General features: G+C 52.7%; 1 protein-coding gene across 1 annotated transcript in view; it reads right to left on the bottom strand.

Annotated features, from left to right (window-relative positions):
* LOC104316209 (fer-1-like protein 4) overlaps positions 1–22,510 on the bottom strand; it is a 40,805-nt gene extending 18,295 nt beyond the window's left edge. Inside the window, exons 1-24 of the mRNA XM_069808826.1 lie at positions 22,076–22,510; positions 21,902–21,957; positions 21,029–21,117; positions 18,795–18,894; positions 16,442–16,533; positions 15,794–15,835; positions 15,521–15,682; positions 15,193–15,253; positions 13,807–13,938; positions 13,581–13,643; positions 12,457–12,541; positions 12,025–12,184; positions 11,624–11,807; positions 10,668–10,854; positions 10,094–10,458; positions 9,339–9,447; positions 7,778–7,976; positions 6,882–7,002; positions 6,153–6,253; positions 5,496–5,583; positions 4,137–4,253; positions 1,329–1,481; positions 895–1,075; positions 213–337 (exon numbers count right to left, since the gene is read on the bottom strand). Coding sequence (XP_069664927.1) covers positions 213–337; positions 895–1,075; positions 1,329–1,481; positions 4,137–4,253; positions 5,496–5,583; positions 6,153–6,253; positions 6,882–7,002; positions 7,778–7,976; positions 9,339–9,447; positions 10,094–10,458; positions 10,668–10,854; positions 11,624–11,807; positions 12,025–12,184; positions 12,457–12,541; positions 13,581–13,643; positions 13,807–13,938; positions 15,193–15,253; positions 15,521–15,682; positions 15,794–15,835; positions 16,442–16,533; positions 18,795–18,894; positions 21,029–21,117; positions 21,902–21,957; positions 22,076–22,154 — 3,051 coding nt within the window. The 5' untranslated portion in view covers positions 22,155–22,510. The remainder of the gene's footprint in view (positions 1–212; positions 338–894; positions 1,076–1,328; positions 1,482–4,136; positions 4,254–5,495; positions 5,584–6,152; positions 6,254–6,881; positions 7,003–7,777; positions 7,977–9,338; positions 9,448–10,093; positions 10,459–10,667; positions 10,855–11,623; positions 11,808–12,024; positions 12,185–12,456; positions 12,542–13,580; positions 13,644–13,806; positions 13,939–15,192; positions 15,254–15,520; positions 15,683–15,793; positions 15,836–16,441; positions 16,534–18,794; positions 18,895–21,028; positions 21,118–21,901; positions 21,958–22,075) is intronic.
* Positions 22,511–25,059: the final 2,549 nt, after the last annotated feature.

Below are 25,059 nucleotides of genomic sequence, written 5' to 3'. Positions count from 1 at the left end.
TTTGAGACCATGCTCAATGATCTGTATGTTTTGCCAAATGTTCCCTGAACATAGCCACACCGCCCAGAGCACACAAATACCTCATGCCTGGAGTTAGAAAATTTCCAGGAGGACTGCCACAGCACTGGCCTTCAACATGTCAGTGAGGACATAATGATTTTTCTCTCCCCAGGTCCCCAAGAAGGCAGAGGCAAGAGCTTAAGTGGTCTTACCCTGGTGGTCTGGCAATGAGTCGAAAAAACCACTCTTGCAAATGGATCTGAAAGGCCATTGTCATCTGCAGGGAGGATCCCTTGAGCCTGATACAGATGGGCTCGGAGCTGGAAATAGCTGAAATCTGGTAAGAAAAAGAGAAGAGAGGTCCCAGTTCCCCAATCCAGCCCTGCATGAGGCCAAAAAATGCATGAAGAGGGTCAGCCAGGTAGGAGTGGGCACATCCTGCAAGGAATGGGTACCATTTCCAGGGGCAATCACTGGGGTTCTCAGAAGACCAGCATATCAAAAAAGGTTTGGCCAAGCAAGACAAATTCAGCAGGCTGCCCAGACACCTCTGGGAAGGATACGACATGTGAAATATGCATGATCTGCTGTGAGCATCTGCTGTGGGGGAGCACCACCAGGCCTCAGCAAAGGGTCAGACCTCATGCCCATTGCCAGTTTGGCAGCACGTCCAGTGCCTACAAAGCACCCGTCCTGCCTGCTGCTCCAGCTGTGAGTGTGCAAACATGTCTTCATGAGAGCAAACTGGACCTGCCTGTCCCAGCCATGCCTTGGAGATGACACGGAAATGATAGATCAGGTCCTACTCCTCAGGCACTGACCCTGGGGCAGGACCTCTCGCTCTCTGCTCTCCTGCTCACAGTTAAACCATGTAAAAGCGGCATTTGCACTCACCATCCCTGCTGAGCCTGCTGGGAGGACTGTACGCCGAGAGCTGGGCTGTCTCTTCACTCTCAGAGAGGTATCTGAACTCCTCAGGCAGCTCCGCCAAACAGTTCTTCGCATATTTGGTTACCCCAAGCCACATGTAGATTTCCAGTTTGGCAAAGATCTCACCAGTGTGTAAGCCAGGGACCTGAAAGCACAGGAGGTTTAACAGGTTTCCCATCTCAGCCATGCCCCCTTCACACCAAGATGATCACCATCAGCCAGTGACCAACCGAAGAGCACAGGAGACAGAGCACCACATCGGCAGAGGCAAAAGGCAGTGGTGGAGTAAGAGCTGTGTTTCCTTGTGAACTCCAGGATTTCAGGAAGGAGGGCTGGAAACAATGAGGGAGAAGTCGCATGAAGCAAGCAAGAGCACACTGTTCTGGTATAAATCCTACCTTCATAAAGACAGTCTGGATCTTTGCACAGTCCTTGCCTTTCTCCTCTTCGACTACCGAGTAGAGGATGTCCTGTGCAGGAACTCTTGCATATGCCACACGCCTGTTGTTGCTGAGCATCCAGATGAGTACATCAGGGAGGGTGCACTGGGGCTGGAGGGAGGAAAGAGGCATGTCGCAGTGGAGGGAGCAGCACTTATCTTGTCCTCCCTCCATTGACACAGTGAAAGCTTCATCTCGTCGCAGGAAGGACTGCTGGCTGCATGACGATTTGGAGATCCAGAAGCAAATTAAGGGCCTAATATTGGCCACATGCTTCTGAAAAACTCAGCCCTACAATATGGCTCTGCAGGTGTTGTGGTTTAACCCCAGCTGGCAACTAAGCCCCACACAGCCACTCACTCACTCCCACTCCCACCCCCACCCCCGGTGGGATGGGGGAGAGAATCAGAAGGGTAAAATTGAGAAAACCTGTGGGTTGAGATAAAGGCAGTTCAGTAGGTAAAGCAAAAGCCACACATGCAAGCAGAGCAAAACAAGGAATTCATTCCCCACTTCCCATGGGCAGGCAGGTGTCCAGCCATCTCCAGGAAAGCAGGGCTCCATCACACATAACAGTGACTTGGGAAGACAAACACCATCACTCCAAACATTCCCCACCCTTCCTTCTTCTTCCTCCAGCTTTATATGCTGAGCATGATGTCATATGGTCTGGAATATGCCTTGGGTCAGTTGGGGTCAGCTGTATTGGCTGTGTCCCCTCCCAATTTCTTGTGCACCGCAGCCTCCTCACTGGTGGGGTAGGGTGAGAGGCAGAAAATGCTTTGTCTCTGTGTAAGCACCGCTCAGCAATAACAAAAACATCCCTGCATTATCAACACTGTTTTCAGCACAGTGTTTTCCAGAACACAGCCCCATACTGAATACAATGGTGTTGCTGTTTCTTTGCCTGATTGTTTGCTGATCAGTGGTGGATGGGGGGGGCTGTATGTTGCAAAATGTGTGAGAAATTGCTTTTGGATGGCCTTGCAGTTTCTGGGCCATCCCAGACAAGCCCCCACTGAAGAAGATAAGGACTTTAGCCCTTTTAGGTAACTTAGTTTAGAAGTATCCATGTGAATTACATCAAAATGTAAGCATAGATAATAGAAGCACTAACGAGCATTCTTTAGGATAAGATGTATCAAACATGCAGAAGATCACACTGTGCAGAATCATCCGAGAAGGGTCAAGTAGCGGACAAGTGAGGAATACTATGGAAGATCACCAGAGATCTTCAATGTGCCTACGTAAAGGACATTTGCATATGCTAATAGTTTCCTGGAAAACTAATGAATATGTACAACATTTCTCGGAAATCTAGTGAATATGTATGTAGAACATGTACTTAACCTGCACAATTAGGCCTGACGGTGTGCACAATAGGTGGAGCGATCCCTCATGCACCCAGCGCTGCAATAAAGAATGCCTGCTTTCTAAAACTCCAAAATCAAGTCTTAGAGAGTTTCTTCGACCAGCTTTTTCGGTATCAATACTAGCTACCATGAAGAAAATTAACTCTACCCCAGCCAAAACCAGCACAGCAGGTTTCTTGGAGGGATCTGTGATCCGCCTTGTTTTTCACTGCAAACACCAGCAGGATGCACTCAACCCCATGCCATGTTGGGGGGAGGGAGACTGGAGAAGCGGCATTTTACTGGACACAGGAGTGCTGATCCATGGGAGGGAACAACATTAGCTGCCATCCCAGCAGCATGAGGGCCCAGAGTAAAAAGCTGTGGTTCAGGTTGAGAGCAGGACTTGCAATAAAGCAAATGCACAGATGGGAGCAATAAATTCTTTTAAACTCTAATCTAAATTCTCTTACCCATCTCAGTTTCCCTGCCATTACTGTTTGCACTTCTACTTGGTACTTGTACTTGCAATCTTTCAGTACACAAGTAGCTGAAGCAATTTATTACTGATCCAAACCAAGACTGCCAGCCTCCAAGCAGGGACTAAAAGTGGCAAGTGTATGTGCCAGGCAGACTCTGTAGTGACAGCAACATTCTCACCTGATCGCAGAGAGCCACATGGGAGGGGGTTCCTCTCTCTCTGGGGTATCAGCTGCAACCAGCCTGCAAGGCTGGAGCCTGAGGACAGCTTCTCCTGGTGATGTGAGGAGTGACATCCCATTCTTGCTAAAGTCTACCCTCACATAGCTAAAGTTGTGAAAAAGATTTGACTTCACTTAGTGAAAGACTTCTCCAAACTGCAACTATATCTGTCCACCTAACTCTAGTAAACATTGCATTCTGGTTTACACTATACGAAAGCACTGACTTTCCAGAGTTATGTAAAATAGAGCCAGTGAAACTCTGAAAATGGAGAGTCTCTGCTATGGATGAGAGACCTTATTTTAATGCAAGTTTGAATTTGCAGAAAGAGTCCGCAGTCAGTCCCTGGGCCACTTTCCCAGGCAGACTGCCTGCAGCCCTGCTGCAGTCACAGCCTCAGCCTGGCTGGGCAGAGAGGGCAGGGAGGCCTCTGCAGCCTAGAGCTGGCCCAGCTCTGCCTCCAACCCACCACTGAGCTGCTTGGGCCCCTGCTCTGTCACCAACAGCCCTGCAAAGCTGCCAAGCCTCATCCCTCCTAAGAGCAATTACATGAAATATGGTAACTTCCAGCAGCTGGAACTTGGGATTTTACATAGCAAGGAAAGACAGCGGAGGCAAAGCCCCAACTCAGGCCAGCTAGAGCCCTGACAGGCAGTCTCCTTGCCTGCACCCTCTCCTGCTCAGAAACAGGGTGCCCCAGGAGAAGCTGTACCTCTTTAGCCATGAAGCGTAGCTTTGCCAGGATCCTCCTTGTCTCCTTAACCTTCTCCTTGATGTTGGCTCGAGTCAGCCGCCGCCTCACACGGAGCCCCTGCTTTGCATACAGGATCTGAACAGAGAGTATAGCCATCATGCACCCAGCCGTGACCCAGGCATGCCACGCTGGCACTCCTCATGGGGGCTCTGTGGGGAAGCACTCGTGTGCTGATCATGTCCATCCTGCCATTGCACCCTGACCTCCACCACAGCTCCCTCCCCAGCTGCTGAGAGCAAACGTCCATGAACCTGTCGCAAGCCATTTAGTGAAGGGTGCCAAGAACTGGAGACCACAGTAACTCACCAGCTGTGCCGATACCAGCTGGTAACAGAAGTCCGTAAGCTTTTGTATCATTTGGGGCAGGAAGATGTATAAGGAATAAACATTTCAGAAGCTGGTGGTCTAAGTCTCCAGATAGTGCCTAGGGGAGGCTTTGCATAAGAAATAACTTGGAGCCACAGAAGTATGGGAATTAGTTGATAGTGTACACACCTAAGGAGAAACTTGGTGATGAACCAAAACTACCAATGAAATCCAGAAGGAATTCAGGGTGCAAACCCAGTATGGACTGACAAGGCCAGAAACCTCATCTCTTGGGCTGGTTCTCTCTTTCAGAGGGTCTCAGACTTAGCAGGGTACCTTCACCATAACTCAGGCGACATTGTGCGGGGAGGCTGAGGGAAGGGACCTGGGACCCAGACATGCCTACATTTTACTTCCTGCTGCTGTCATTGCAGTTTGGTCAGCCTTTCAAAGCTTTGTAGTGTGATGGGGACTGACTACAGCCGTGGTGTGCAGGAGGGTATGTAACTGTGCTCTCATTCAGCTAGCTGGCCTTGTCTGCAGGATTATGAGTGCCTAGATGTTGCCCTCTCCAGGAACTGGATGGCTGTTGTAGATCTGCTGGATGGGTACCCAGCCTATGGGCTGAATTTTCAGGGGCAGTGGGTCTCAGTGAGCTCCCCCAAAACTGCCTGCAGGAATAGCCTGCACCAAAAGGCCTCCAGCAACCTACTGAGCAGCAACATGCATGTGCTTAGCCACACATGGCCCACAGGAGAGTGAGGATGGCATCAGAGCACAGCATCTGCATAAAACTGGAGGCAGCCATGGCCAGTCCCTGCCTCTGTTCCCTTGCTGGAAGCTGTATTGTTCTAAGCAGAAGTGGGAGATGCTGCAGTAAAAGCCTATGACTGATACCATGAGTCTTAGCCCCAAGCTTCTTTCTTAGCATCAATTCTCGTCCTCCAGAAGCATCCCCCAGAGCAGGGATCGCACAGGCTCCCACAACCACCACCAAGCCCCATAGCTTACGATGTTGCGCATCAGGTATTTCATCCGACATCTGTCAAGGTTGTTTGGATGCGCCATTGTTTTTCTCTCTGCGCTGAGTGAATATTGCCTGCAATGAGAAAAGCAGCACAGGCTCTGCATCCCCTCCACCCAGCAGGCAGAGCACAGCTCACACAGCAGGGGCACAAGCTCCAAATCCCTGGTTCTAATCCAGATGCATCAGAAACCCCCCTTTCTGCAATGCCCTCCCTTCTGCAAGCTTTTTGATTCAGAAGGTACACCGGGGATTGCTCAGCACCTGATGCTCCCTCTCTACTGTTGCCATCACAAGGCTGGGGACTGAAGCATGTATTGGACCCCACCGGTCAGTCACAGTGATTGAAACACTAGTCTCTTGTCTGTGTGACCAAAGAGAGTGAAGGAAACATTCTAACATATAGGAAAAACCCTGGAGTCCGGGAACATGGAGGCTGCAGTCTCTGACCCCTGTGCTTCCCAGGACTGGGGTCCTCATCTCCAAGCTTGAAGAGCTACAGGGTCCTTTCTCCAGGTCATCCTGGTTTCCTTCCACTCATCTGCCTCAAGAGGACAAGAGAGCAGGCTGTGCACAGCCCAGGCAGAACATGACATGACCTCCTAACCTGAAAAGAAACCTTAGGAAATCAGGGACATGCTAACCTGCATCCAGCTACAAATTCCTCCAGCACCTCTCTGAGCCGCTCTTCTGCTTTAGCCTTTGACCTTCTCACAAGCTTCTCCACATCATCCAGCCCCTGCTCCTGTGCGGAAAGTACAACGTTCAGGGAGCTTGTGCCTGGCTGTGAGGTCAGAGTGAAAAATTGCAAGGATGCATTTGCCACAAATGGCTTGCTCCCTTCTGCAGAGCTGGGGATCATGAGAGTGCTGCAGGCCAGTGCTGTGCTGCCAGGGACTCTCTGGAGCCTGGGGACAACCTTAACCCTGTTTTTTACAACACCTTGTGTCTCAGTCCTTGAACAGCCACTGAAACAAACTGGCAAGCTCTGCTTTTGGATTTCTAAGCCCAAAAGGCAAAGACAAGGCTCTGGGAAGAGACTGCACACCCCTGATGACAGCCCGAGGCTGAGAGTCTGCTTGCAGCAGCATCTCCCCAGTGCTAACACAGCTCAGGACTGAGAGCAAAGGTGCTTTTTGTCACAGACGTCGCTTCACTCACACCTCCAGGAGCCACCGCCAGGCTGCAGCACAGCCTGGGCAGTGGGTCTGCACTCACTGCCCTACCCCACACATCTAAAGTGCAGGTGGGCCCGAGTCCTGTGAGAGACACAGACTCACATGGGCAGTGAGGATGTTTAAGGCAAATGTCTCACAGAGCAACTGCATGTGCTACAAGGACTATGCCACAGACAGACACCCTGAACACGCTACCAGGCGCTCTGCCAGCTTGACAATCCAGTTGGAAATGCAGAGTCTCCAGGTGTGATTCTCCCAGTAGCTCCACACGTACACGCAGGGTTTCTCATGCATCATGGGCAGGCAGCTGTATGACCTAAGGGCAGCAGGCACAGGAGGTTATGGCTGCTGTTTGCAGAAAGCACATGCCATGTCACAATGCAGCGCACCAGCACACCCAGCACAGGGAGAAGCGTCTGGGGTCTGTCCTCCTTGCAGAGAACTGGCTGTTTTGGGCCCTGCACCATGGACATGGATGCAAGCTACTGGACCTGCCCTTTGCCATCCCAAACAAGCACACAGGGTTTCTAGCAGAGAGAGCAGCATGTGCCCAGATGAATGAGGCTGATGGGAGTATGGGATGCTGCTGAGATTTCTTGCTGCTATGGGGCTGAGTAATAGCAGGCACAGGGCTCACAATGCAAACACAAAGACATTGCCAGGCCTGTGGGACAAACCAGGCAGCATTCCCAGAGTAAACATATCATCAGAAGAGCTTGTGTATGAGTCTCGCCTGCCCACCATAGCACAGCATGTGCTGGAGTACTCCTTTCCTTCCTCCTCACTGGAATCAAGCCCTTAGGATGCTGCTTGTTAACCAGAAAAGGGACTGCTGTTATTGATGGGTCACAGTTTCCCTGCGACCTTGTTCTTGGCCACCTGCACACATCAAGCAGACACCATAGGGCTTGTAGGGCTAATGGGCAACAGCAGCCAGTTAGGCCATGGCAAGCTGCAGGGTTGCAAAGAGGGAGAAACACCTGCACAGCACTCGCACTGCTGAGCAGACCTCTAATAACATCTGGAACAACCAACCTGGGAAGCTGGGGCAGGACCATGGCAGGTGGGAAAGAAGGATGAAGAAGACTCACCTGTCATACTCCATGGGCTCTGGTCTCTGGCTCTTCGTCACCGATTTGTTCAGTGCTGCTGAAGCTGGGGCCAGGACTTCAACATCCAGCTCACCATCTGAACCAGGGTCCAGCAAAGGCTGCTTTTCTTCTTTCACTTCTCCCTTTTCCACTTTTCTCCCTACTTTGGTCACTACCTCTTCAGCTTTGCCATAGTTTCCTTGAAATTAAGCATTAAACGGTAAACAGATAAGTGGGATCAATGTTAAACAAGTTCGCTAGCTTGCAAAATCAAAGTGCAATCATCCTGCCAAGAGAAGCACGTGGGCATGCACTGCTTTCAGAACTAGCAGTTTAGTAGCATCCAACCATCAGAGTATCACATGGAAAACCAAGATGCCTGAAAGGGAGCTGGACAATTGCAAGGAAGTCCTTGTATATGCCTTCAAGTTCCACCAGCTCCACCAAGTGCCTACTAACTGCCATCTACACCCCTACACTGGGATCAACAGAAGTCACTCAGGAAGACTTCTTAGCATCAAGCGTCTCCACCCATCCAGCTTAGCAGCTGGGGGCTTGGACCCGCTCTCCTACCATTGTTTTGCCATCACCTGCTGTCACAGCCCCTCAGCACCACATGGCCAACCCCAGTGTCGTGGTTTAACCCCAGCCAGCAACGAAGCACCACGCAGCCACTCACTCACTCCCCCTGCCACCTAGTGGGATGGGGGAGAAAATCAGGAAAAGAAGTAAAACTCATGGGTTGAGATAAGAACGGTTTAATAGAACAGAAAAGAAGAAACTAATAATGATAATGATAACACTAATAAAATGACAACAGCAACAATAAAAGGATGGGACTGTACAAATGATGTGCAGTGCAATAGCTCACTACCCACCGATCGACACCCAGCTACTCCCTGAGCAGCGATACCCCGCCCCCACTCCCCCCAGTTTATACACTAGATGTGGTGTCACATGGTATGGAATACCCCGTTGGCCAGTTTGGGTCAGCTGCCCTGGCTCTGTCCTGTGCCAACTTCTTGTGCCCCTCCAGCTTTCTCGCTGGCTGGGCACGAGAAGCTGAAAAATCCTTGACTTTAGACTAAACACTACTTAGCAACAACTGAAAACATCAATGTGTTATCAACATTCTTCTCATACTGAACTGAAAACATAGCACCATACCAGCTACTAGGAAGACAATTAACTCTATCCCAGCTGAAACCAGGACACCCAGTATCCTACCTTTTCCTCCTTGGCTTCCCTTTCTTGCTCCCAAACCCTTCTACCTCTTCTCACCCCCACTTCCCAGGAGAGCTTCCACCACTCTCACCAAACGGGCAGTTCATACAAATACTGCAAATCTCCAATCCCATACGAGAGTATCCAAACTTTTAAGGTAATTAAAGCACTGTGCACACTCCCTGGCCTCATCCCCCATCCTTCCTGAGTTCCTGTTTTGGAGGCACAAGCTGTGCAATGGCTGGCACCTTAGGACCACAGTGCTGACTTGGGCTGTCAGAGGGAGATTCACACTGTTCCCATAGTTTCTAGACATGGGGCCCTGGGGAACACCCACCTATAGAGACTTCAAAGCTGACAGGCTTGGAGCTGAGAGAGGAGTCCATCATAGTAGCTTCAAAGAAGGCAGCGAAGAGGAGGAATTCCTCCTTCCTCCCCAACGCGTTCTGAGCAAGGAGAAAGAAATCAGCCTGAGAGCTTCATGTGCCCAAACACTGCCTCAGCAGAAATTTGGAGAGCACCAAGGTATGGCCAGTGCATGCTAACCCTCCCAAGGGACATCAGTGGGGTGCTGCTGAGGTCTCCACCACTGGGCTGCCAGACATGGGACAAGTTTTCTTGGAAATTCCAGGGGGTTGGTACAGAGCCATGGCTTTGGCTGATGCTTGTGTGAAGCCACTGAGCAGGTTTGTAGGCTACGGGATGGCTACCGTACCAACACAGCTGCATCTTGCCTGCCTTTCCCAGGCCAAGAGACCCAGAGCCAGATAACAGCTCCCTGGCTCCAGGGGAGAAAAAGTACATGCTCAAAGGAAAGCCCTGGGAATAACACCCACATGAGAGTCCTCCCTGCGCAAGGAAGGCAGTGCATGTGGGAATGCTCCAGCCTTACTGTGGGAGGCAGTTTTGGGGCTGCAGGCATGGCCTCGGTCCTTGCAGAGGCTCAGAGAGCCCTGCATGGCCCAGCAATGGGCAGGCTGCGTTTGCTCCAGCACTGTTACACCAGCAAGTGATCTCACTGCCTCTTCCCCATGAGGTCTGTGCATGTCACGGGCTGACATGGGTCAACCACACCAGCATGGCAGGACTCACCTCGGGGAGTGGGTGAAGCTCTTCCACCTCCACAGTGACTTCCCCAGGCTGCTCAGCCTCCTGAGAGCCTTCAGCCTCCTCCTCTCCCTGCAGCTGGCTCAGTTCTTTGGCTTTCTCCTTGGATATCTTACTTTTCTTCTTCAGCTTCAGCTTGCTTAGGGTACCTTTTGTCTTGTCCCCAAGCTTCCTCTCTGCCACGCTGGGGCTGCTGAAGATCTCCACCGTAATGGCCATGAGGATGCGCCCGCGGTAGAAGATCCCCTCACCCATGCCCTCGTTGAGCTCCTTGTGGATGTCCCGCAGAGCCGAGTTCTGGGGGGACCCATACAGGTTCACCCAGGCTGGGCCAAACATGGGGTTAAAGCCTGCATCGAGAGGGACAGGGTCTAATTACACCACAGAATACTGCTGCAGAGACCTTCCCCCAAGAAGACAGCCTAGGACACAGGGATGTGAGTGTGCTTTGGCCACTCCTGCTTCCCACCTCCAGGAGACCATCATGGCCGAGCAGAGGGTGCATGGCATGGGAATGCCCAGGACGCCCTGCCCCGGGGACAGCTATGCCAGGCCTCACCATTCCTGCCAGGGTCCGAGATCTGCTGCAGATCAATGTAGTGTGTAGCGATGGCCACGTCACCAACATTGGCATCATCCAGCACCTGGACTTTTATCTTCCTGGTCAGAGGTGGGAACATCTCAATGAAGCTGATCTGCTCGTTCCACTCAGGCTCAGTGGTGTTGGTCTCCACCGATGTTTCCCCCTGGGAAGGAGAAGCTATGAAAGCCACGCAGACCCAGCTGGTGGCCAGAGCAAGGAATGCCGCAGCCCCTCTCTGGGAATGGCATGTCCTCCTGTCCCACCTGCAGACAGTACGGGTCAGGCTCTGGAGGCGGTAGTGTCTCTGCTCCTGCCCCGTCCCAGCAACTGGTCTCTATGATTCATCAAGTGGGGCTGTCCTAAGGCCCTGGTCATGTCCTGCATGCCCAAGGGAAACACTGGAAGCAAGCGGGCAGCACCACCAGATCCAGAGGTGTCACAGGGTCCCCTGGGAGCACACCAAGGCTGCCCAGGGACTGCTTCTCATCTTAATAGATACCACAGGACCAGAAATCCTCGCCTTGGGTGCAAGAAAAGGGCCATTAGCTCAGTACACTCTCCCGAGGGTGTCAGGTTGAGTCCAGCTTGCCACAGAGGACTTCCACTCCAGGATTTATTTGACCCTCTCCCTATGTTTATGGATATGAAATCTTTACCTTTCCAGCCAGTAGCTCAGCCAGTGGCTGTGCTCAGGGCTGGGGCTGTCCCCCACACAGCTCTCTGCAGAGACAAAGGTCCCATAAAAGCCTCATCCAGACACCGTGCATCCATCGCCACACGGCTCAGGCCACTGCCAAAGACAGCAAGACTTGGGCTCTCCCGGCCTGTCTCTGGTGGGATTGCTGTGTCCCATGGAGGCTCCTGGCAGCGTCAGCCCAGCACAGCCAAGGGAGGATCAGCCTGGCCCCATGCAGACCCCCCAGCAGACTCACCTGCTGCCCACAGAATGAGACCTGCACGTATGGGTCGATAAAGACTTTTTTCTCCCCTATAATCTTGGAGAAACCACCCATGATGCCCGCGCTCATGCTGGGCAGGCCCTCGGCATGATACAGCTTAACGCAGACCCTGGCCCAGGGTCTCTCTGCAGGGACTCTCTTAGGCAGCAGCAGGTTTCTGAAAGACAAATTCATGTTCTGACTCTCTCTTGGAGCCCAGGAAACACGATACTGGGAAATGCCCAGACTGGCAGGAGGTTTGGATCCTGCCCCACCACAGGGCTCTTTCCCAGGTTCCTTCCCCAACAGAAGAGGGAAAAATGGGGCAAAAAAGGTGACGTGAAGAGAGACATGACATTTTTCCTCAGGGCCATGCAAGACCACACTGCACCTACCTTTCAATGTCCTCAGCCCGGCTGCTGGAGGACGTGGGAAGGGAGCCCACAACATCCCCGCGTGCAGTGACGGAGATGTTGCACTTCACAAAGCCTTTCACACCTGCCCGGGTATCCGTGGGGTCACTGATAACAGCCCACTTCTGGAAAAACCTGTGATCTGAGAGGGAAGGGAAGGAGTTCCATGTGGAGAGCCCACAGTACCATTTCACATCCCAACTACATCTGCACAAAGTTTGCCCTGACCCTGCCTCTGAAGGTGCAGGAGGTGTCACCAGCCCTCAGACAGCCAGGAGGAGAAGCAAGTGCTGGTCTCGTGAACTAAGTCCTTTAAAGGGATGGGCCTCACAAGACCGAGCAAAGCACGAAGGAAACATGAGTTTCAAACAAAGGCAGGATCAGGGAGCAGATATGCAGTGCAGTTGGTCATACCTGGCTGGCTGTACACCGTCACAACGTCCATCTTGAACGTTCCTATGCACGTTCCCAGGAATGGTACCTTCTTTGAGTGAAAAACCTGCAGACAGCACAAATCCCCCTGAGCACCAAGAGGTGTGAGCAGCCAGGTGACACATCCAGACATCACTGAGGACAAGACTGCTAAGAGGTGCCCATTCCAACGCACAGCTCAGGCAGCAGTTGCAAGATCCTCATGCATACTGACCGATCTGAGTTAGCCCTGGAAAAAAAACCATTTCCGCCCAACCATTTCCACAAAGTCCACCAGCCCATAGCCTTCAGTCAAACCTGGGCCAAGGCAAATTCATGTGCAACTGATTCAGCTTCTTCTGCCAGCCTTAGATAAGCCAAACCCCTACGACGGACCAAGGGCACACCTGCTTTCCCACAGGGAGTCCTATGTCCATATCCTGCTGGGTCAGGGCAGAGCCATGCCCCCACCAGGCTAGTGTCTCTCCCAAAATCTGAGTCTTGCTTGGTGCTTGCTGAACCCACACCAGCACAAGAGATGTGCAGCCTTTCATAAGGAAAGCACTGGAGATCGTATGGCAAAGGAGGTGCTGGCTGGGTTTAGCCATCTTCAGAAAAGCCCCATGCCTTGGAGAAGCCCGTGCGCTTTGGAGAAGCCCCTGCACTTTGGGCCAGGGGATTTCTGAAGACTGCCTTCTGCCTGCCTGGGCTTTTCTACAAGCACAAATCACTGCTGAGCTCCCCTCACACCAGTCATTCGCCTCCATGACCTGCAGGATGAGGCTCCAGGGTAAGGCGCAGCAGAGAACCACCCCCAAAACAGTGGGGCAGCAAGGCAACAGGCAAGAAACTGCCCCAGAGGCCCCACTTCAGTCACTGGATGCAGAGAAAACCTCACGTGGAGAGGGTGGGAAGGCAGCACTGCCAAGTGCTGGCTCAAAGCAGGGCCGGGTCTCTGCCCCACTGCAGCCACAGGAGTGGCCTTTGGTCTCTCTGCGGGGCAGACACCTATGGCTGGAGAACCTGGCTGGTACTGGTATCTTTGCTTTGCCCATCACTCCTAGCATCTACACACAGAAGCGTCAAGCTGTATCAGTTACTGACGAAGGATAAAGAGAAGGACATACCGAGATCTCTATGAGCCTGTGGAATAAAACGTCCCTTGGCTCGTGGAATTCAAACAAAAAATACTGAAAAGAGAAAAGCAAGACAGCTGAGCTGCAGGGTCCCAACATGGCCCCACAAGCACTTCTGCTTGAGAGCAACTACATCCTGAGCATCCCCTGCAAGGATGGCCCCAGCCACTTGGGACAGCGGTAGGGCAACGACAGAGCCTCTGTCCATATCACATACTTCATTGTAGAAGGGGCAGTTTGTTGACTTCTGTGTCGCCGTGTGCCTCTTCTCCTCTCCAACCTTGACTACCACAAAGGGGTTAATGTTCACCCCCACCAGCTTCTGTGCTTCAATGATATTAATTCCAACCTAAGAAAACACAGGAGAAAACCTTTGGATCAGCACTGTCCTCATTTCCAGCTCCATCTTGAGCTTATTTCAGCAATACCAGTAAGCAAATGTGCAGGGCCCTCTCACCACAGGGGTGGACACTCAGGACTGGCAAGAGCATGGCTGCTGAAATCTGCTATGGCCAGGGCAAATCAAAATGGTATGCAAGGTATTTCTTTCAGACAAGCAAGGAAATGAAGTGTTAAATCTCCAGCAGCTTTGACAAGAGTGGCCTCCCCAGTAGCACTGTCCCCACTCAGTTCCTGATCCCAAGGGGATGCAGACCCACTGCTCCCACATGGTGGGGTCCACAGAACATCTTGGAGAAGATGCTCTTTATATCTTCTGTCAATACTTCTCTGAATCCTACTGAGATGGACACCATTGGAAAGACTGGAATGTGGCTGTCTCATTTGCTGCGACTGGTTTCGAATCTAAGATATGGAAGAAATGTTCTCACATTTGCTCTCAGTACAAGCAACCATACAGTTGTTACGGTGAAGAATAAAAGCTTCAAGAAAAGGATGGTAGAAAATTCGACCCCCACAAAAGCTTCCTGCTTGGTTAATAGGACCCAGCCCTGAAAAGCAGGAGACCCAAATGTGAGTCCATGTTTACTTAGAACCAGGGAAGGATTTAAATCCATAGCCAGGCTGGAAGACCTGCCCCGAAATCTGCAAGGCAAAAAATGGGACTGAACTCCATTTCCAAACTTCACAGTGGTTTCAAATAAACCTGATGTCAGAGCACCAGCCAGACCCACAGCTTCATACCAGCCTCCCGGCATCTTCAAAAAAGCCCCTGCGGCAGCCCTCCACCTCCAGCCATGTCCCACAGATGTCTGTGGGGGCCCAGGCAAGGCCCTGGGGAAGCTGGCAGGCACCAGCCCTGTCTGGGTGCTCTCCAAAGCTCGGCTCAGACAGCATTTTGCAGTGGCACATGTGGCTGTCAGGATGATTCCCTTTTCCTGTACATCCATAGCTAACTACATGGCCCAAAAGGAAATTCTGCTCTGGGCTGGCTGATGTTGGAGCCAGCACTCATGGATGCAGTCCGTTCAGGGAATCTCACACCTTGCCTAGGGAAGCCACACAAAGCAAGAAGGTGTCTTCATGCTAGAGGCCTCGCTGGGGTATGAGGCAATTGGAGAAGCCCAGGCCTGCAGCAAGGCAGTAAGGGACTGGCTGTGGGGCCAGAGGCAGCTGCAGGGACGCGTACCCAACGCTGCAGTACCTGGAAGCTCTGCGGGGTTGGGGTGGCAAAGAGGTCCCATGTGGAGCAAAGTCTGGAGCGGCTGCACAGAAAAACAACCCAGGTGAGCAGGTTTCTTCTTCTACATGGACCTGAGCAAGCCCCCACCAAAGGAAGCAACGGAAACCCTGGCAAATAATGGCCCCTTGCCCTGGGAATGAGCAAATCCCCAACAGTCCCTGTTTGGGGGAATTGAAGACTGAAAGTTTCTGACATTCTGCAGAAGCAGAATGCCAAGAGATGCAGGATTCCCCCACAAGCTGGCACTTTCCACCCCAGGGCCCAAGAGAGAAGAGCACACCATGGATACCTCTTCACAGGGCTAAAGACAATGCCCGAGACCTCCATCTCAGACACATCGTAGAAATCTTCTTCCTCCTCTTCATCATCAGTCTCCAGGCCTTTTGCCAGCTTCCTGCCCAGCGCAGCGGCCCTCCTGTCCAATTCACTCGCTCTTGGTGCCTCGGCTGCCCTGCAAACCCCCCCACCACATCACATGCCGCATCATCAGCCCTGATGAGTGGGTTGTGCACTCCCCTCCACCCAGGCAGGTGAGCTGATACACTCAAGTAGGGCTACTTACTCCATCTCCTCAAATCCAGGATTGCGGATGATTAACTCCGAACTGTAAGAAAAAGAGATGCTTTGCTGAAAAAACAAGTGTGTTGTGGCTGTTCAGTGATGCATTTAAGTAACAACGCCACAGCCATGCTCCTGCTTGGCTCTTGGCAGGGACACAAGCATCCTCCTAAGCGATGCTTTTCCACTGTCCACACTGTGTGCCTGCTGCTTTGCCTCTGGCACTCCAGAAGTGACACTCCCCAGACCTTGCTGCTGCCTGTCATCCTGTTCAACCAGACACCCACATCTCCTCTGGCTTGGGCACCACCTGCATGCAGGGTGCCTGGGGTTGCTACAGTCCAAAGCCACGCTCTCTGCAACTTTGCAGCCACAAAGTCTTGCTCCCATCAACCAGGAAGGCTGCAGAAATGCTCTTGAGTTTGAAAGGACTCCCAGGGTGTAGTGGGTTGTTGCAGTCACGGGCTCTTTGTGAAGACAAGGTATTTTCTTTCCAAGACCCCTGCTCACTTATTGCTGCTGTAGAGCAGAGATGCATCAGTCTGACCAGAGGTGGAGAGTAAATGAGGCTAGATTGCATCCCAAAGGCTGCCACTGGCAAAGGCAGCTGTACAAGCTGCCTGGAAATTTGCTCCTCCCAGGATTTCAATACCTGTCTTTCATCTGATAGACAAAGTCCTCTTCAACCCAGGTTCCAGCTGAGCCATCTGGAGGCTGGTAACGCAAATCCAACTCAATGTAGATCTACAAACAGAAAATGAAGCTGCCCGAGAGCTTGGCAGCCACAAAACAACTGCAGAATTGCCACAGAAAAGGGGAATGGGGAGTGTGGAAGGAAAAAAGAAGTGAGATGCTGGGAGGAGGAAGGCGGTCACAACCCCACAAGAAGCCTATTTATACCAGACTCTCCTTGTCTGCCTCCATCAACAAGCTAGAGTTAACCAAATTCCCTCCCCTACAGCTTCCCAAACTCCAGGATTCACTGAATAAAAGCTGGCTCAAGTTTTCAAATCTAAAGCATACCACAGAGAGGCCCGAGAGCTGTCTTGATTCACTTTTGACAAGGGAAGTGGGGAGAGCCGTAGAGCAGAGCAAACTAACGTGTAGGGGTTTGGAGCAGTCTCTCTGTGGGAGGCATGAGACAGCTGGCAGAGCATCCCCAGGCATGACAGCTTGGTTTAAAACATCACAGGAGCCATAAAGACACCCAGAGTCTGCACCACAAGAGACATTGACTTAGTGTTAGTGATGTAGAAGGACGGCCAGAGAAGTATGGGGTATCGGGACAGACAGCACAGGTCTGAAAACACTTGGTCTGCACATGACCAGCCTGATCTCAAACCAACACAAATGCACAAGAATTTCCCAGTAGAGGCCAAAATCACAGCCATGGAGATCACTTCTCACTAGGCTGAAGGGGATGTACAAGCTGGGTTCATAGCTCAGTCCCTGGAAAACACATGTTCCTGGGAGGAGAAATACAGCCCAAGAAAGCAGTAGTACAGTGGCTGGGAAAGGCAGCAGCAAAGGCTGGATTGATGCAGAAGCCTGAGATAAAGCTGGGTGAATAGCCAAAGCTCTGAAAAAACTCCTTCAAACCACCAGGAGAAAAAAGGGTGCAAATAACTCAAGTCCCAGAGAAGAACAGGACTTGGAATAGCAGGAAGTGCTTTGATCCCACTTTGCTAAAGGAGCAGCAGTTGAAACAGCCTCTCTCCCTTGGGGATGTGTCTCTTCCCAGCTGAGCTGAGGGAGAGGATCTTAGGCTGCTCTTGGATGGGCATTCAGTCTTGCCTGCCCTCTTTCTGTCCCCCACAGCCCTTGTGCAGACAGGGCTGCACAATCAGAAACTAACCTGGCAAAAACAAATGCAGTTGGGTTTTGGTTGGAGCGGCTCATCAGCATGAGCGCTGCTGTTAGCACAAGGGAAGAGGCAGCCAGGGGCAAAGGGTTGGGCTGCAGAGCAGCTCTGACCTTACAGTGGCCCTAGCTCGGTCTCTTCAAGCCATCAACAGCATGGAGTGCTGCCAAAGGGTTGGTCTAGTCCCTGTCCCTTTGCTGGCATTAACGTTTATGCGGTGAGCTGCATCAGATTAAAAGTCATCCTGGAAATGCTCAGTTTCCACCTGGACATGTTCCCTGATCCAGCCAGCTCAGCAACACAGGAAAGTTGTGCCTGTGCCACTCAGGCTCATGGTCTAGTGGCCACAGAGCTGCATCCCACATGCCACCATGGGGGTGAGTCACGTTGCCTGTGGGAAGGGCAAACAGGGGTGCAGCACATCACAGGGCTGCCCACCTCCGCCTACCCTCCTCCCAGCCCTGCTCACAGCCCTGGCACTGAGCCCTGGTTGTCCAGCACTTGCTGAACTGTGCCTGCACACCCAGCTGGCAGGAAACGACTCATTTTTGGGTTGTGTTCATTTTCCACCAGCACAAAGGGCCCAGTGAGCCCCAGCACTGGGGCAGGAGGGGAGTGGGACCCACGGCGCAGAGCAGAGGGGCAGGCAGGTGTCAGAGCCACTCACGCTGCCCCAGACCATCATTAAGCAATCCAGTTAGCGTTGGTATTTAACCCAAAAGCTCACCGGGGGTCCTGAGGCACCATGCCACCTTCAGCCTCACTCTGTCAACTCCCCCCTGCTTTGCACTCTGCAGCAGCCCACACGCCGTGTGGTGCAGGATGCAGATGAAATGCCACCTCCTACATCCATCGCCCAGACCTGGGGAGGTTTTACTAAGCCTGCCTCTGCTCATTCAGGCCCTTGGCAGGTCTCTGGGGCCCCCATTCTACCCCACGCACTTCTGGATGCTCCTAGAACCACTTAATGGGTGTGAAGTGGCTGCATCCCTGCGCAGGGATGGCACAAACACCGTGATACTCCCAGGGTCAAAGCAGCACCTTGGACTCCCCTCAGCCCCAAATCCACCTGGGAAGCACCACGCAAGGTTTCCCACAAAGCCTTCCTGATTGCTGATGGCCAGGCTGCCTGTGGAGGACTTACACCAGTGACTCTCTGGTTCCTGTCAATGAGGGCCTCCCGAAGGATGAGCCTCCCAGACGTCATCAGGTGCTGAAGGCTGAGGACAAGGGTACCGAGAAGCCTGGAAGAAAACCAGAGGCTGCAGCAATAGTGTATGTAGCATCAGCGCCTACATCCTGGGGAAAGAAAGTACCAGGATCTCTGCTCTCCTGCTCACAACCCCACCAAGCTGTGGTGAAGGCAGCGAACTGCTGCAGTGCTTTCCATAGGGAGTCTGGCAACTGAAATACCTGAGACACACTGAACCTGCAGCACGTCATGCCCCCCCCCTAGTCATGCCCAAGCAGCTGCTTGCAACCAAGGTGCCATTGATAGTTAAGGGCTTGCACAGATCCAGTCTTACTGACTGTGAAGCAGCTCTCCCCTTCAGCAGAGCTGGGCTTCACGGGAGCCAGCCTGTGTTTGGGCACCCAGCAGAGCTGGGGTGACTCTTCCCAGACAAAACTGGGAAGCAAAGGCTCCACACAAGGAAATACAGAAACAGGACATAAATCCATGGCCACAGGGATGTCTGCAGCAAGTTGGGCCAAAATTTACCTACTCCAAAGGGGCTTCTCCCTGGGGAAGGGTCACCTGGCTCCCTGCAAGTGGCAGTAACACATGCAGGAATGCATTCAGCTGCTCCTAACCACATCTTGTGTTACTGCTGTCTGGAGCCCGTTTGTACATTAGCCTCCATCTCCCCGTGACAGCTCTGATAGCAGCCGAGCTAAGCCCCATGTGAAGCAGAGCTTCCTACTGCCTGCTGGAAAGCACCACTGGAGCGTTGCACTGCCTGCCCGGGACCAAGACAGGAGGAATCATTCCCCAGTCACCTCCATGTCAGCTGCAAGCTACTGATCTCTTGTATTCTCTCTCACCTCCCTCCTCTCTGAGGCGCAGAGCCCATCTAGTCTCCTACGCCTAAGGAAGGAGTCTCTCCACTCATCCCTCTCCTCACCAGCTTTTCCAGCTCGGTGCTGCTACCACAGAAAGACTGCACACGCAGAAGTCTAGAGACCACAGATCGATACAGCGGCATAACAAATTTTTCCCTTCTGTCCCTCAACACTCTCTATTTATTTTTTATCATCCCAGTGCACTGACCAACTGCTTTTAAACTGTAATGTATTTCACTTGCCATTACTCTGCTCCCCAGCAGCAGAGTTGTGTGAATAGGTGCTGTCAGTGCCAGTCCAGTCATTTCCCATTGGACTTCGTTGTTCAGCACCATCAGGTCCTGGTGATTTGTTACTGTTTGTTTTATCTATTTGTCCTATAACAGTTTCTATTGACATTTCAGTCAGAAATAATTCCTCTGATCCAGCTCCCATACGGAAAGTATCCTGTAAACAGTGACACAAAGTTCAGCCACATTTTCTGCTCTGGCTTTATCTTTAAGTATCTCGCATGTACTGTACTCTTCTGTTTCCTCCACACCCTCTCTGGCAGGCTTGTGATGGCTTTGAAAAGGTTTCTGTTATTAGCTGCTGCTAGAAAGTTGCTCCTGTTGATTTTCCTTCAGTTCTTACATTTTGCTTATCAGAGCTGGCACCTTTCCCTGCATCCTCATGTTTCACATGTCCTGGAAGGACGTGCCTCTGCTCTCTTGCTTGCTCCACCACCACTACTCAATCTGTCACCCCTACCCTTGGGTTTCCCTGAAGTGTTTTACAACTGTTGGAGTAGCTGTTGAGTTCACAGTATTGCATCTGTGCTACCTGGAAGCGTTTTAAATTCTGGTTGACCCTTTAAATTTAAATTGTTGTCTTTTTTAAAGGTTAAACCATACTACCACAGGCTTGGGGCTTTTCCCCACTGATAGGCATGTTGAATTCGGGTGCAGCATTGTCATGGTCACCACGTGGATCTACAGCGTGAGAGCAGGTCCCCACTCTGCTGCAAGTCCTGCCCTTGTAGCTCTGTTTTTTAGAGCCCTATTTTACCTTTGTCCCACCTGGGGGTCTGATCTGGATCCTTAGGTATTCTCTGTTACTTCTGGCACAACTAAATAATTCCCCTTATTTAACTTAATATATACAGCACTGCTGCCCCACCAGAACAACCATCTCTATCCCTCTTCTACAACTTGTATCCTGCTCGCCTGCCTTCCATCAAATTTCTGATAAACATTTTCTACTCCCGGTAGAAAATCTAAAGCCCAGTATGTCTCTTCCCTCACCTCTGCCAGTCACCCCAACAACCAAAAGACCCACCTGTTACTAAAAACCTTGCTGCAGTTGTAAACCTTAATGGACAGCATTTCTCCCATGACAAGCTTCCCATAGTGAGGCCAGCGAAAAAGCTGTAAACAAACAGAGCAGGAAGAGATAATAATTCATTCCCAGCCATGCTTTCCCACCTTTGGTGGCTGGTTGGTCTCCTCTGCAAAGTGACTGAACCAAGGAGTGTAACAAAAAGCTGCTGGGGTGGGAAGTTACTTTCCTGCTGGCCAGGGCAGACCCTGCAGGTGGGAACGGAGGAAGGATGGAGAGGGGAGTGAGAGTCCCTCCAGCAGCACAGAGCCACAAATCATCTGCTAAAGAAGCCAGAGCATCATCACCCTGGAAGGAGGAGGATGCTTATACCTGCTGAGGTCCCTGAGCTGGCAGGTTGTGGGTCAGACAAGGCACAGGAAGGTATAGAGGTACTTGGAGAGAAGAGATCACCCAGTGCAGGGAGCCACCAGGCTCAGGCACATCGTAAAGCTGCACCCCAAGGCTGCAATTCACCTGACACCCAAACTGGCTGGCTGCCTTGCGGCTGGCAAGGACAGGTCCTTCTTGCCCCCCATCCTTCTCCTCCTTTCCCTGGGCGGCACGGAGGCATCGAGATGGGACGGGAGATGAGCAATGGGAACCACCCGCCAGTCCGGTATAGCTGGGCTTTTGCAGGCTTCAGGGATGTGACAGTGAAGATGGGCACTAGGAGGAATGTTTCCCAGCCCACCCCCGGTCCCTGCTCCCCTCATTACCCCCTCCTGCCCCACGAGGCATCGACCGAGGTGCTACCGTGTCCCATCCCTGCCCCATGGACGACACCTGCGGAGGAGCCCCGCTGCTCCTCATGCCTCCCTGGTTTGCGCTCACCTCCCCAAAGACGGCCTCTGGACCGCAGCGTATCATCCTCGTCTTCTGGGTGAAGCCTTGGGAAGTAGAAGGGAGGCGTGAGGTGCCGGCGGGGCAGCCTGGCCCAGCCCACCTGCCGCGGGGAAGGCAGACCCCATCCCTCCCTCCATCCCTCCCAGCGTGGCCGGGGCCCACCTCGGAAGCTGAGCTGCACCTGCCTCTCGCCATGGCCCGGCAAGCAGGAGAGCCGCCGGATGCCGACGCTGAGCGCCATGGAGCCAGTGGCGGGCAGCGCTGCCGCGTTCGGCCCTGCTCCGCCCGCCGTGACTCAGCCCTGACTCGCCCGGCCGGTTCGGCCGCCCGCTCCCCGCCCCGGCGCCCCACGGGCCTGGCGACCCCTGCCGAATGACACGGGGGACGGGGGGGGAAAGAGGGGGGCGGCCCCGGCTGCTCTGACTCCCTCGGCCCTGGGGCACCGGGCTGGCTGCGGGGAGCGGGATGGCCCCCGCGGGGCAACCGGCCTGAGCCCCCCGGGGCCACGGCCCAGCCGGGCAGAGGAGAGCACTCGGCCACAGGGAGGCACTTCGCAGATGTCGGCCCTGGGCCCTCCAGCGGCCAGACCCCGACGACACCGTCCCTTCACACCCTGTGGCAGCACTGATGCACAGGCCCGCTGGAGACAGTGAGGCGGGGAGCGCAGCGGTGGGTGGTCTCCTGTCCCAGGGCTGTGGAAGGAAGGAGGAAGGAAAACCCCCAGTGGAGGCCGTCACGCAGCCATGCTTCAGCTCAGGCCTCATGCCCTGCAGGGGGGACGACAGGGGCTTCCAAAGCTGGGACTGGAGGATACCAGCCTGAGCTCTGCAGCAAGGATGGGAGCCCAGCTCTGCTCTTGGCCACCCCAGCCCTGCCACTTCTCCAGCACAAAGTCACAGCTTCTGTGGTTAAAACCCTCCAAAGCAAACAGAGGGAGGGTGGGGAAGGGAAGCCAGCTAGGCAAGGTCACAGCCCTCTGATTAGAAGGCTTGGGCTCCCCTGCGGTGCGGAAACTGTGCTCTGACCAGCATGTGCTTAGCAGCCCCTGCTCACCTCCGACCTACCCTGCATAGGAGCATGCCAACACAAGGGACCAGAGGAGGTGTGCTGGTGCAAGTGGGATGGCAGAGCACTTTCTGGGGACAGAGGCTGCAGCCCAGGTGCCAGGTCTCTGCAGGACAGAGATGAGCATTGAAATCCATGGACAGTGGGATAGGAGCTCCAACTGCTCTGCAGGGCACTGGCCCTGGCCCCTCACAGCAGGGAGGTTGCAGGAGGGAGACCTGGGGCACATCATGCCAGGAGCCAGCTGTGCTCACAGCTGTGCTAACCAGCTTGGCCTCATCAAGCTCAGCTCACCTGCAGGAGAACTGGTAAATGAGAGATGCTGGAGCCCTTCCCAAGCACAGATTCAGGCCAGATTAAAGCAATCGTACAATCAAGAGCTCAGCAGAATTTGGAAAGCATTTCTTCCTCCTGGGGGTCTGGGTCTCCCACCCAGCACCAAACACCTGCATCCACACACACTGTACAAGATGCCTTGAAGCAAGCCAGGGTGGCTAATCCAGCTCCGCAAACACCAAGAAGTGAATCATGCCTGTGCAATGCCAGGCTGCTTTGAAACAAACCTTGCGGTTATTCCCTTTATTTGCCTTTTATACAAGAGCTTCCTGGAGCACTAGTGAAGCAGCACCGGTGGCAGTGCAAACAAGCCATGGTAGGGAGGATGCAACTTCACAGTGCAGCAACAAAAACATATCAGGCCAGCAGCTTTCGGCACCACTTCTGTGAACCCAAATGAGTGAGCCCATCAGTTTAGGGCAGCGCAGAAAGCTCAGTGCACTGACCCAGTCATGGCTGGAGGTGGGCAAGGGATGCAATTTAGGCTGTTGAACGAGACATTCAGACTACCAAAGTGTGCTGCTGATGGGTGGATCCAGTATTTGCTCAAAGCTGATCAAAAGCCATCATCTCCCAGTGGAGTTTGTGTGGCTTCCTCAAACACCTGGAGTGGTCCCATCACTTGCATTCACCTGAAGATGATGCCTCAGTTTTGGTGAAACAGTTTCTGAGTGAAACCAAATATTTTAGACCCCAAGTAGGGCCCTTAGCCCAACAAGCTGTCTGGACAAAGAAGGGGGATGAAGCATTATCTCCCATAGAGGAGGGAGCTCTGTTGGGTAGCATGGCATAGACTGGCATGAAAAGTCACCAGTATTTATTGCCAGACATCCTAGAAGCAAGAGGAACCCTCCCTGATGAGCTCCCACATGCAACAGCTTTTGATTTATACAAAGCCCCGAAGCTGAAATACCTTTGGGGACCACAAGTACAAGGGTGCTTGCTCAATATCGGTTAAGGCCAGGACAAAGAGACTTCTAGGGTGTTCCCCATGCTTACTGTGGAGATAAAGTGAGAGTGTGATCGAGGACGACATAGAGCATGCACTGGCACTGCGCAAGAACAGCACATTCTCCTGAGAAAGAAAACGTGAGCTCAAACCTGAGCTCTCATCTACCTCAAGCAACAACCATGCTGTAAATCTGCATTCCAGCTACACCCAGGGTAGCACAAGGTAGGAGACATACCTCTCAGCCTCTCACCAAAGCTGCCAGCAGCCATCTTCACTGCTTCTAAAACCAGGAGCCCTGGGGAGAGTCAAGAATGTGAGAAAATGAGCAAAACTGTGCCATCCCGGTTCAGCAGCTTCCAAGCTTGACCCTCCCATGGCTTTTCACCTGGGTCTACACCCGTGCAGCTCTTGTTCTCGAGTGACAACCATGGGACTTGTGTCCCTTTGCTCAGTCACATTTCAGCCACTTACCTGCAGGTAAAGAGCTTCTCCTCCAAATTCTCCTCTGCTCCCACAGGGGGAACTTCCTCAGATCTGCCTCTACCACGTCTTGGTCTCTTTCTCCCCAAAACAGGGAAGGTCTCTCCTACCCATCAATGAGTCCAGCACCTGGAGACACATCGGCTAGCTGCAGAACAGACACTGACTCCACTCCTCATAGCCAATACAGAGAGACAGAGGATTCCTTTGAGACACTCCTCCTTTTGAGCAGGAACTGGCAGAGGTTTAAAAAGGAGAGGTGCGAAACAGATTTCCCACTACTTCATTAAAAAGAAAAAAAAGAAAAAAAAAA

Source organism: Haliaeetus albicilla, chromosome 2 (genome assembly GCF_947461875.1).
Source record: "Haliaeetus albicilla chromosome 2, bHalAlb1.1, whole genome shotgun sequence".
Lineage (NCBI taxonomy): Eukaryota > Metazoa > Chordata > Aves > Accipitriformes > Accipitridae > Haliaeetus > Haliaeetus albicilla.
Note: the sequence above shows the minus strand (reverse complement) of the source record. Positions and strands in the feature narration are given on the sequence as shown.